This window comes from Pteropus vampyrus, unplaced genomic scaffold (assembly GCF_000151845.1).
Source record: "Pteropus vampyrus isolate Shadow unplaced genomic scaffold, Pvam_2.0 Scaffold107, whole genome shotgun sequence".
Lineage (NCBI taxonomy): Eukaryota > Metazoa > Chordata > Mammalia > Chiroptera > Pteropodidae > Pteropus > Pteropus vampyrus.
This window is the reverse complement of record NW_011888888.1, coordinates 5699280-5712205: the sequence shown is the minus strand read 5'-3', so window position 1 is coordinate 5712205 and position 12926 is coordinate 5699280. Positions and strand designations below refer to the sequence as shown.

Sequence of the window (12926 nt, the reverse complement as noted above, 5' to 3'; positions counted from 1 at the left end):
ACTCAGCAAATGCAGACTATCTTGTTTAAAGATTAAGTATTAGGCTATCAACTTCGAGAAACAACATTGTAGTATGTTTAATGGGTATATCAGAAAGAGTTTCAGAGTCTTTTGGCCTTTCATTAATTGATGTCCTATAATAGCAATGTGTACTTTAAAATTGTCTAAGTTAATTCGTAAAGATCAATATAATAAAGATATTAAGTTGAATCATGTTTTCTTTTAATTTGCTTTATCCTCATGTCCCAGGTTCAATGGGAAAAAACACGAGAAAATCCTATTTCTTTGAAAAGATATAAAGAAATTACATTTACATTTTTATCATGGTTGCAGAGAAGGCAGAAGCAACTTAAGATGTGGGAAAAATAATGCATGAAATTTAAAGCCCTTGATTTTGTCTATATCTGTGTTGTCCAATTCAGTAGTTACCACCATAGGTGGCTCTTTCAATTATCAATTACAATTAATATTAAAATTTTGTGCCTCAGCCACACTAGTCTCATTTCAGGTGCTCAATAGCCTTATGTGGCTATTGTTCACCATATTGGGTAAAGCAGAAAACATTTCCACCTTCACAGAAGTTTGCTGAACAGCACTGATTTAGACTTCTCTGCTATTAGCTTGGGCAAAATGATTAGCTATTTTTGTGCTCCTAGTTTCCTCATCTGTAAAATAAGGCAACTTTGGCATATTTACAGTGATAAATACCACAATTCCTAAACATAAAAATGTAAAATAAAGCATTTTTTCTATGACTTTCAACAACTAAATAGTGCTTATTTTGCACTGAGGACTAACACTTAAAAAATACACTTAAAACATCTATTGCAATATTTTAGTATTCATTTGAGAGAAGCAATATGTGCAAACTAATAAATAAAATGCAATAACCTATTTTCTAAAATCATTCTCATTCTGTTTTACTGTTTGTGTTGGTGATGCTTTGTGTTTCAAGATGTCATACTTTGTCATTCATTTTAATATGTAAGAATCTTTGAAAGATTTTTATTTTTTTCCCAAAAGATGATGTTCTGTGATTTTTAAATATTTATTTTGCAGAATCTTTCATGTAGAAAAACTTATGAACACCAACTTAGTATTCATAATGGTTGAGAGCAAAGGGACTTGTCCCTGTGACACACGACTGCTCATACAAGCAGAGCAGACTTGTATCCTTTGACATCAGAGAGATTTGGAATGGAAAACCATCTTAAAATAATACATTTTTAACCTTGTTATGTGGTTTATGCTTATAAAAAGAAAAATAGAGTGATCAGCTACAGAGGTAGAGTAGATCCCTCATGCAAAATTTGGTTTGCATGTAAAGACTACACATGCACCAAAAGAATATGAAGTGTCTTACTCTGATAATAAGGCTTTATGGAGAGAACAGTGGCACGTTCCCAAGTAGATCAAAAAATGGCTTGAGAGAGCAGGGAGGAGCGACTGGCTTGGGGTTTTAGGGTGGTTCGGGAGTGATGCTAGGTACTTGCCTATGCTGGCTGGGGTTTGTGTGGCTCAAACTTCCAGGCTGTGCCAAAGGAGGGAATACACGAACTTCCTTATCAGCTTGCCCATACATGGTGCCGAAAGAAAAAATGAGTGTTTTGGCTTGAAAGTTTTCAGTAGTGAATCAGCCAAAATGGAGTTAGATGTGATCTATACATACAATGGAATATTATTCAGCCTTAAAAAAGAAGGGCATCCTGTCACATGCTACAACTGCAGTGGCAGTAATACTAAAACTTCTATTGGTCAACTTGGGAAATGACATGCAATGACTATTAAAGCATTGTAAGCAGAGGTTCTGTAGAGTGCCTATACTTTTGCGTTAACCTATGCTGTTTTTGGAAAAAAAAATAAGTTTCTCATCTTTGTTTGGAATTGAAATTTATTATTAGGAATTAGTTTATGTTTCTAACTAAATAGAATACACCCAGGTGGTCCCTTGTGCTGCTTTACAAGTATGACCCTGTCTTATAGTTAGTATCATTTGTGCATTTCATCCACTTATATTCTACAAATACTTATTCAGTACTTGCTATAAGCCAGGGACCAGTAAAAATTAAAAAAAAAAAAAAAAAAAAGTTGATCTCTTCACGCAGCCCCTATTCTGACAAGAGAAAATTTGTGGCAGTTTAGTTCCTTAAATTTTTAAGTCCTTAAACTGATTGTGTTGGACTAGAGTAATATCTCTTACTTTCTCTGGGAAATAAATACATAGCATTGTCTTTTTTTAATTGTGTGACAAAAAATAACTTCATATTTCTTAACAAGTTTCTTTAGCTGATGGTCCAGATCCCTGTGACATGGTTAAGCAACCCAGATACCGAAAAGGGCCTGATGTCTGCTTTGATAACAATGTCTTGGTAAGACCAAACATTTACTGTATTAAAATACTATAGCTCAGTGGTCATTTTCCACAAGAATTTGAGATAAATTGCAATTTTAATTCAAACATAATGTCTGAACCATAATGTTACTCATTAACATGATGGACTTGCTGGTAAATAGGTTTTTCATTTCAATATTTGTCATGGTTAGCATAAGCTTAACAGTTGCTTCTTCTATCTGTCCTTCCCACAGAAATTGTACTTTCAAACATAATTCCAATCAATATACTAATAGTCTAAGATGATAAATCTGATGATTTTAAAGACTAATAAATAGTAACTGGCAATAATTATTACTTATGGAATATGAGTTGCCTACCTTCATTTATATTCCAATCTTGAAGATGGAAAAGTTATTTTTATTAGTTTGTGTTTAGTCCTTATTTAATGTATTTTAAAAACCTGTTAAACATTCTGTTGTTTTATTATCTTATAATTCTACCTTGCTTTACATGGTTTCTGAGTCTATCACATTATTTCTCTTATGTATATTAATTTGTACATTGTTTGAAATTAGACTAGGTCAATCACACAGGGTTAAGTTGATTTGTATAAGTCCTCTTAATTGTATTAATTGTTGTTCAAAATTAGACTACATCAGTCATGCAGGGTTAAGTTGATAAAATTTTAATTTTTTTTAATTCCCCTTCCATCCCTGGTTGCCGTCTCCCCTTAAGAAATGAATCTCTGGAGGTGGGGCGTCTCCTCCCACACGCTCACATTGTGAGCCAGGAGTGCACCCAGGGCCTGGGGCACCCAGGGATGGACCGTGGCTCCACTGGGGCTTGAACCCAAGACCTTCTACATGTAAAGCAGATGTGCTAACCACTACTCTATAGAACCACCCTAAGTTGATAAAATTTTACAAAGCACATTTAATGTATGTTATTTAAACACATCTACTAATTTTCCTTTAGGTCAGCTGTCTTTCTCTAATGAACACTATTCTGACTTACTGTGTCTGTAATCAGCTTTATGCTTTTAAAATTACTTTAATTAAGAAATTTTATTCTCAAATGAAGGCTGCAAAATGCCTGCCCACATTTAAAAACTAATTTTCAATATAATATTCCTCAATTCTCTAATTCTTCAAGGTGTGCCTTTGCATTAAGTGGCTTACACACACTAATAGGCATGCAAACAGAGCATTATTATCTTAGGAATTGTTTATTCTAAAATATATGCCAGATCATCTATTGATTAATGTGCCTTTTTAGAGGCTATTATGTATTTGTTTAGAATAGACTTACATATTATGTGCTTATTTATGCCAATAAACATAGCCACATTTGTCCCAGAAAGAATAAGGCATTTCCATAGATACATAGATACATACTATGCAATTAGATAATATAAATTAAAATTGGAGCAAAGAAGAAATAAAATAGTGATAGTGAAAAGGCTATAAAAAAGCAAGATGTTTTAGCAAATTAACCTCAGTTATTTCTGTAAGAATTAGTCCTTGTTGATGGGGAAAGTGATTCGAAGTTGCAGCTAATTGTTCTTTTTCATTTTACCCAGTTAGACTTACAATTCAAATATGAGGACTTCTGTTGTTTTAGCTACTGCATCTTCAGGAGCTTTGTGCATGTCACATCATTCCCGAAAGAATGTCGCATGTGAGCCCAAGGGTAATGTTGCTCATTAGGGAAAACTTTACTCATCCACTATTTGCCACCAAAGACTGAGGTTAAATTCATTCAGATGAACTTAAAAGATCATATAAAAGCCCTATTACTCAAAATATGTTCTCCCTCGAAGACTGTCTTTGATCACAGCATCAAAAAAGATTTGACTAAGACTAAAATTTCTGATTCAAATTCCTATAAATTACACAGTGGATTGTGTATGAAAGTACAACTCTTGCTCAGTAGCTTAATGTGCTAATAATGTCTTGTGTTTCTTTAGCAGTGAAATATTTTGGTAATGCTTATTTGCAATGGTCGTTGTGAATCTGCTCTGGATGGAGGCTCACATAAACTGCTAACTGCCAGCAAATTGCATGAAATCTCATCTTGTATGTCTTCTTTTCTGTGTTTTCTTTCCTTTCCTGTACTTGCTACTTTGCCCGTTATTAATAGGATCAACTTATATGCACAACGAGTCGTGCCTGTACCATGATGTCAGCTCCTATCTTCATTTTACTGCAAGTTTTCATGTGGTGTGGATGGTCAGTCACTTTCTCTAATTTTTCTTCATTTTGTGTTTGGCTTGAAATTTAAAAAACATAATAATTCATATCCCAAAATGCACTATAACAACTGTCCTGAAACCAGGTTATTAAAATCCCAGTACTAATGTTGTTTTGTAAATAGTTAATTTCTTAAACAGAACATCACAACATCCTATAGTTACTTTAAAATCAATATTTTCCATAGGGTTTTTTATAAAGATTAAGTCATGCTTCGTGATGTCTTACTAAAGAGAAATAGCCTAAGCACAATTATTAGAGCTGGTCATCTCAACTTATTTTAAAAAGACGCTAACATAAAATTAATGAACCCTTTCAGTTTTATCACGCATTACTTAATAACTCAATCATTCTAATTTTTCTTTTTTATATATAAACAAATATGGTTTAAACAATGTTTTAGATTTATAGAACCAAAATATTGATGTTCTTATTGAAATATTTTAGTATAAGTACTTTGAATTTCTAAGTTAACTTTACTTAATATTGCTTACATTATCTAGGGCAAAATTATTATTTATTAAGCTTTTGACAAACTTCTGAATTATATAATGAATACAACTAAATAGATGTTCTAGGGCCTGAGTGTGTGTTCAGGGTTCCATGTATACTCTTGCCATTCCTTTTCTGATGCTCTGGAATTACCATGATTGTTGCTAAAGCAACTTTTGTTGTGTTCTTTCTTCATTATTGTCCAAATATTCATTGATTAGGAAACCACTAGATGGAGATGTGGCCATTACTTTGAATGGAGTGAGTTTATCAGAGAGGAAAAAAGGTAGAGTAGCACAGAAAGTTTCAGAAAACAATCAAATTTGTTCTGGGATAATAAAAGTGGTTTTCACAGCAAAACACTGCATGTGAAGGAAACATAGCTCAATAAATACTCAATAAAATACTAAAATTAAATAATCCCTCTCTATGAACATCCATTTTAATTGATAATATAGGTAGCGATTTGAAATATCGTTGATCCTTTAAAGAACTTGTCCCTTAAAGATTACATAGGTAATCATACTATTTACATATTAAAAGTGTTGTAAAATCATATTTTCTATACTTGCCCCTTTTTGTGATTATAGTAGAAATAAACTAAAACTTAAAAGTAAAAAAAATACTATATATTAAATAGGTGCACAATAATATAAAATTTACTATATTTTCAAAAGTTTACTTTTCAGTCACAGAATTTTTAGGTAAGATTTATAGCCTACCAAGTAAATGCAAAAATGCATGTCAACTATTTTTTGAATAGCTCACTTCCCATTTTGCTTTTATCTTAAAAATCTATAGGTAACAATGAATTAATTTTTGTTAATCTAAGACCTTCAAAAATATAATTTTGAATTTTCCTATGATACTTTTTTTCTCACCATAACTATAAATTTACCAAGAAAATAAATATCACTGTGGACTGAACTGGATGGGATTAATACATTTTAATGAAATAATTTTTGAAGGATAAAAGGAGCACATCTAAGATTCCTTGATATTGTGTCTTTGAGGAATATACGATGGATAGTGTTGAGGAAATGATGTAGATGGCATAGACTTTACATTAACAAGACTTGAGTTTGATGTTTAAAAACATATTTATCAGTGTGGAACAGTGAATCTAGTCTATGCAATTTGAGTGTTGCTATGATGATATCAAAGGAAGTATTTTCTCTGAAACAATAGAAAGTTAGAAAAAATAACAAAATATTAAAAAAGAAAAACACTGTAAGGTTAGTTGGCAGTTGTTCCCACATTGAGGACCAATAAAGGTCAAAGTTTAAGCTTCAATATTAGTCTGGCTATAAGAAGGAATTTGCGGTGTATTAGATCCTGCTCACAGGAAAGCTGGGATGGTGGTGTCACCTTCTAAAGGATGATATCTCTCTAAGCATTTAAAGAGTGACTCTGTCTAAAGCTAGACCTCTTATACCCTGTGGAGTCCAAAACTGATAGTGTATAGATATGTAATTATAAAGCCCCAAACCATGAGGACTTCATCAAAACACAAGTGTTCAAATGAGACCTTTTGACAAGAACTTTCTGAAGACTTAAATGATAAAGAAGAAAAAAAATTAAAAACATAAAATATAAAGCTAAAGTTTGTTTATAAAAGAAAGTAAAACAAGCCAATAATATGTGCCATTGAGAAAATTTATTATTTTATGCAAAACTAATTTATAAAAACACATTATTGAATACATGAAAAATGAATATGCAGAAATGTGTGTATATGTATATATTTAAACATACATTTAAATTATTGAGCAAATATTCTACTTACCTCACAAGTAACTGTAGTGTGTTAAGGTGCTGTGTAAGAGAAAAAAAATTTTATTAGGAATTTTATTCCTACTACAGGAGTTACAGCATAGTATCCACCTGCCTAAGTAATTTTAAATATCGATTTTCTTTGAAACTGCTGTGAGTGACTTTAAGAACAGACCTGTCTAATTCCAAAAGATAGACATTATTCAGTGGATATCTTCACCAGTGATTTGCCTTTTGAAGGAAATTTAATGATGACTATAATTTAGAAAAGAAAGAGCAAAAACTTGTTAGCCAAATCACCAGAAAATTTTCTCTTGGGAAAATTTATTTCTAAATTTATTTAAATAAATTAAAAATTAATGTGCTTTTATTACGTGTAGTTAGTTACCCTAGGTTCTGGTTGGGGAAAAAAAGGCAGAGTGAAGGCTTAGTAATACTTGTTCAACAAAGGGAAACTGAAGAGATTTTAGCCACTAGTGTATATACATGGTCTCAAAAAGTATGGTTATATGAATATAACTATAGTTTAGATTGCATTTTCTTTTAAAGAGTAATTGAAAAGAAAACAAATGAGGGATTCTCTATAATATCTTTATTACAATATCAATTTTTATTAAGATATAAATCTAATAAAATCATCTATCATATTTTAAAATAAATATATATAATATTTGCACTGTATCTTTTTCAATTTTAATGTGTCAAACTGAAACCAGATACCAATCAGTTATTTTCTACTACAGTAACTTTAATAATCAGTATAGTCATGGTATTAATGGGATTTTGGTCCCTTTAAGACAGAAAAATGCTGAAGTTTCTCTCATATTTGTGCATTTGTGACTTAAATGTTTTTGGAATGTAGCTCATAATTTATTTTCATAGAATAATTTCAAATCTTGATGTAGGTGGCTGCCCATGCAAAACACATGAGAAACTATGATCAGGAAACTGAAGAGGCAGATTTTTCAATGTGAATCAACTTACAGATTTCAGGGACTCTGAATAACTTTCTAAGCTACCACCTCCCAGACTGAAACAGACCTATCTCATCATCACACAGTAGAAATGAAACTAAAGAGAAAAAAAAAAAAAAAACACTAAAAATATAAAAACAATGGAATGATGCCAGAGAGAATATTTTTCTTTCCATAAGACATTTCCAAAATATAAAAATGTATATCGTATTAATAAAAATTTAGTTGACAAAGTATATCCTTAATACATTAATGGATCTTGTTTGTGTGTTAGTTTTCCATTCCATCAAATTAGTACTTAATTAGGACTGGGGAGCCTTTAAGTTAGTACTTTTATGTTTACAGTGTCTCTAAACAATGAATATATGTGCTACTTTACTGAATGCCAACTATTCATTTATCAAGTACTTAATGTACATCTACTGTATATCAGGCTTCTGTTCTATTTGTTAGATATTTGAGCTATATTTAAACTAAAATATATTTTTTAATCTGAAATTTAAATATAACCGAGCACCCTGTTTTTTATCTGGCTACCCTACTCAGAGGAAAAAATATTTGAACAAAGAGAAGAATAAATTCAAAGGCCCTTAGATAATAAACACCTTGACCTGTTGCTGGGGAAGCCAGTGTTATTGGAGCAGAGTGAGTGGTGGGGAAGGGAAGTAGAATACAAGAGGATGGAAAGACAGCATAAGGCTTTGTAGGATAAAAGGAGCACATCTGTTTAAGAAATTTGTATTTTGTTGTGAAGTGATAAGAAATTTCAAGAAGGGAGTGAATGGATTTTACTTATGGCTTTTTAGAAGACTGCTTTTTGGAGAAAAGATGGTAAAAAGGCAAGAGTAGAAACAATGAGGCAGCTTTTGCAGGACTGTAGGCAAGAAGTGATGGTGACCTGAGCATGAGGTAGTGAGAAGCAGTAGATTTGGTGATACATTTTGAAGCTGGAATTATTAAGACTCCGGTTATTAAGACATGCTGATGGATTAGATGTGAGAAAAAGGAAAGAATCACAGATGACTTGTCTTTGACCTGATCCACTACTCCTAAAAGTATCATTTAGAAAAATAATGTTTTGGGGCATGTTTCTAAGACATGTAAGAGGAGAGGTGGTAGAGATCAATAAACCTGGAGATCAGAGGAGAATTCAGAGCTAAAGATAGGAAAATGTGAGTTATTGAGGTTCTGGTCCAAGATGGTGAAATAGGAGACCCTAAACTTATCTCACTCCACAGACACACCAAACCTACACTTATAAATGGAGTAATTCCCTCTGAAATAAATTTACCCTACACATTGGGTAAACAAGAAAATACCCACATCATAATGGGTAAGAAAGGATGAGACACACTATCACTATAACCCCCATACTTGACACACAAAACTAAAAACAAGAGGGTACTCACGACTTCCAGGTTCCCCCTGAGGAGTGAAGGGTTTAGACTGAATATCTAGCACCCCAACTTTTAAGGCTCCCACCTGAGAGATGGGGCTCAAAACACCTAGCTCTCAAAGTCATTAGGGGCTTACATCCAGGAGACCCACAAGACCATAGTAAACAAAGAATTCTTAATGGGCTCTTGAGGACTCATCATGGCTCTCCTCCCAGGGCTCAGAGAGGAGGGAGCAGGCAGAAATGCCCTCCTCCCATCTTCCCCTGACAAGGTATTTGCATACTTTAAAAGCTATTGCATGCTTCTAATTTAGCACATTAAGAGGCTGACTGTGATCTTCTCTGGAGGACCAGGGTGCAGTAGGTGATGCTCTTGTGTTCATCTTCTGAGCAACTTCAGTTCAGTGGTGTCTCCCTGAGAAGAGCTTACAAATACATCTGGCATCTCAGCTTATAAGGCTGTTGCCCTAATGATGCATGCCTTTATCACTTTGCGCTGGAGGCCAGCAGGGCTGGCATTCACAGGTACTACAGGACTGTAGCAAATGAATAGTTCTTGAACACTGCCCTCCACACCCCTCAGGGCTCAGTGCAGAGAGAACAGACAGAAATGCCCATCTCCCAGTCTTTCTCTGAAAGAGATTTATTTGCATACTTTAAAAGTTGCTTGCTTTTGCTTCGGCCTCCATTCAGCCTGAATCTAGGTGCTAACTGAGATCTTTCCCCACCAACACACACACACACACACACACACACACACACACACACACACACAACAATGCAACAATGATAGATATTGGCGCACCCTCAGCTACTGGGAACTACCAAGAGATACCACTTCAAGATTTGTAGAGATGGATGTTTTATATAATGCACAGAAACCAACACAGAGAGTCAAGGAAATAAAGAAACAGAAAATATGCCCTAAATAAAATAATAAGGTAAAATTCCACAACAGACTTTAATGAAACAGAGAAGAGTGATTGACATGATAAAGAGTTCAAAATAATGGTCATAAAAATACTCACCAAGGTTAGGAGAACAATGCATGAACAATATTGAGAACTTTAATAAAGACATAGAAAATACAAGAAAGTACCAAATAAAAGTCACAGAGCTAAAGAATGTATTAACTATACCAAAAAAAAAAAAAATCAGTGGAGATAGGTTCAATAATAAACTAGATGAAGTGGGAGAAAGTATCCATAAACTCAAAAATAGGGCACTGGTTTCATCCAATTTTAGGAGGAAAAAGGAAAAAGAATTAAAAAGAGTGAATATAGTTATAGAGACTTATGAGACAGCATCAAGCAGATCAAAATTTGCATTATAGAATCTCAGAAGAAAAGGAGAGGAATACAGAGGCAGAAACTTATTTGATGAAATAATGGTTGAAAATGTTCCTGGCCTGGGAAAAGAAACAGACATCCACATCTAGAAGCCCATAGAATTACAAATAAGAGGAATCTAAAGACTCTCGCATCAATTGAGGAGTAGGGAATACCTCCATACTCATTCTATGAGGCAAGCATTATTCTGATACCAAAACCAGAAAAGGTCATTACAAGAATAGATAACCAAAGACCAATATCTTTCAAGAACATAGATGCAAAAGTTCTCAACAAAATATTAGCAAATAAAATCTAACAATATAAAACATGAATTACACAGCATGATCAAGTGAGATTTATGTAAGATATGTAAGGCTGGTTCAATATATGCAAATCAATATATGTAATACATCACATTAATAAAATGAAAGATAAAAGTTGCATGATCATATCAACAGATGTAAAAAAGCTTTCAACAAAATACAACATTCTTTCATGTAAAAATGTTGGCCAGATTAGGTGTAGAGGAACATACTTCAACATAATAAAGGCCATTTATGACAAGCCTATAGCTAGTACACATAATGAAGAAAAATTGAAAGCTTTTCCTCTAAGATCATGAACAAAACAAGGATGACCACTCTCACCACTCTTACATTCAAATATGGAAAGAAGTAAAAACTCATTATTTGTAGATATATGATTCTGTATATAAATACCCAAGACTCCCTCAAAAAACTGTTAGCACTAAAGAACAATTTCAGTAAAGCTTAAGGATACAAATTTAAAATATAAAAATCAGTTGCATTTCTATACACTAAGTATGAAACATCTGAAAACAAAGAAAACTATGTCATTCACAATACATAAAAACAATGAAATGTCTAAAAATAACTTTAACCAAGCAAATGAAAGATCTGTACAATAAAAATTACTAATGGGAAAAATTTTTGCAAGCCATGTATTGGATAAGGGGTTAATATCCAAAAATATATAAAGAACTGATAAAAATCAAAATTTTAAAAAATCCAACTAAAAATGGGCATAAAAACTAAGCAGATTTTTTTTTCAAGAAATACATCCAAATGGCCAACAGGTACATGAAAAGCTGATTAATATCACTAATCATCAGAGAAATCAAAACCCCGATGAGATATCACCTCAAATTTGTTAGAATGACTTCATTAAAAAGACAAGACAATAAGTGCTGGCGAGGATGTGAGACAAGGGAACATATACATTTTATAAACATTTTTGGTTGGCATGAAATTAGTGTAACCAGTGTGAAAAACTGGTTTGTAAGTTCCTCAAATAATAAATCAACTGCATGACCTAGTAATTTTACTTCTGGGTATATACCCAAAGGAAATGAAAATAGGATATCAAATATATATCTGTACTCCCATGTATATTGCAGCATTATGCACAAAAGCCAAGATATGGAAACACCTAAGTGTCCATTATTGATCAATGGAAAAAGAAGTGTGTGTACACACACACACACACACACACACACACACACACACACACACACACTGGAATAGAGGTAAATATTATTTAGCCATGAGAAAGGAGAATGTTTTGCTATTTGTAACATGAATAGACCTGGAGCACATTATGCTAAATGAGATGAGTCAGACAGAGAAAGACAGACACAGTATGATACCACTTATATGTGGGATCTAAAAAAGCCAAACTTGTAAAACTAGAGAATAAATCAGGGATCCCCGTCACTCAGGCTGCGGATAGGTACGGGTCCATGGCGTGTTAGGAACCGGGCAGCACAACAGGAAGTGAGCGGCGGGCTAGCAAGCAAAGCTTCATCTGTATTTGCAGCTGCTCCCCAGCGCTGGCATCATTGCCTCAGCTCCAACTCAGATCATCAGGCATTAGATTCTCATAGGAGCACCGGTCCCTGGTGCCAAAAATATTAGGGGCCATTAGAAGAAATGCTAGTTACCAGAGGATGGAGGATGGTGGAAGTAGGAGAATAGGATAAATTTTGTTAAAAGGTACAAACTCACCAACGAGAAGTAATTAAGTCTTAGATATCTAATGCACAGTACGGTGTATGTAGACAACAATAAAGTATTATAAAAGACTAGAACTTAATTATTGCAACTACTGAAAAGAATAGGTAATTATATAATGCAATAGAGGTACTAATTATTGTTACAATTGCAATAATATTACAATATATACATGCATCAAATTAATATGTTAAATACCTTAAATTTACAGAATGTTGTATATCAAATGAATTTCAACAACAAAAAAAGAGATCCACACTCAGACACATTATAATTAAATTACCAAAAGTCAAGGAGAGAATCTTAAAAGCAGCAAGAGGAAAAACAACTCATTATGTACAAGGGA

General features: G+C 33.2%; 1 protein-coding gene across 1 annotated transcript in view; it reads left to right on the top strand.

Annotated features, from left to right (window-relative positions):
• The window catches only part of LOC105295536 (voltage-dependent calcium channel subunit alpha-2/delta-1), a 205835-nt gene that overhangs the window by 180050 nt on the left and 12859 nt on the right, over positions 1-12926 (top strand). The window contains exons 34-35 of the mRNA XM_023533631.1: positions 1060-1169; positions 2287-2369. Of these exons, the coding sequence (XP_023389399.1) occupies positions 1060-1169; positions 2287-2369 (193 nt within the window). The remainder of the gene's footprint in view (positions 1-1059; positions 1170-2286; positions 2370-12926) is intronic.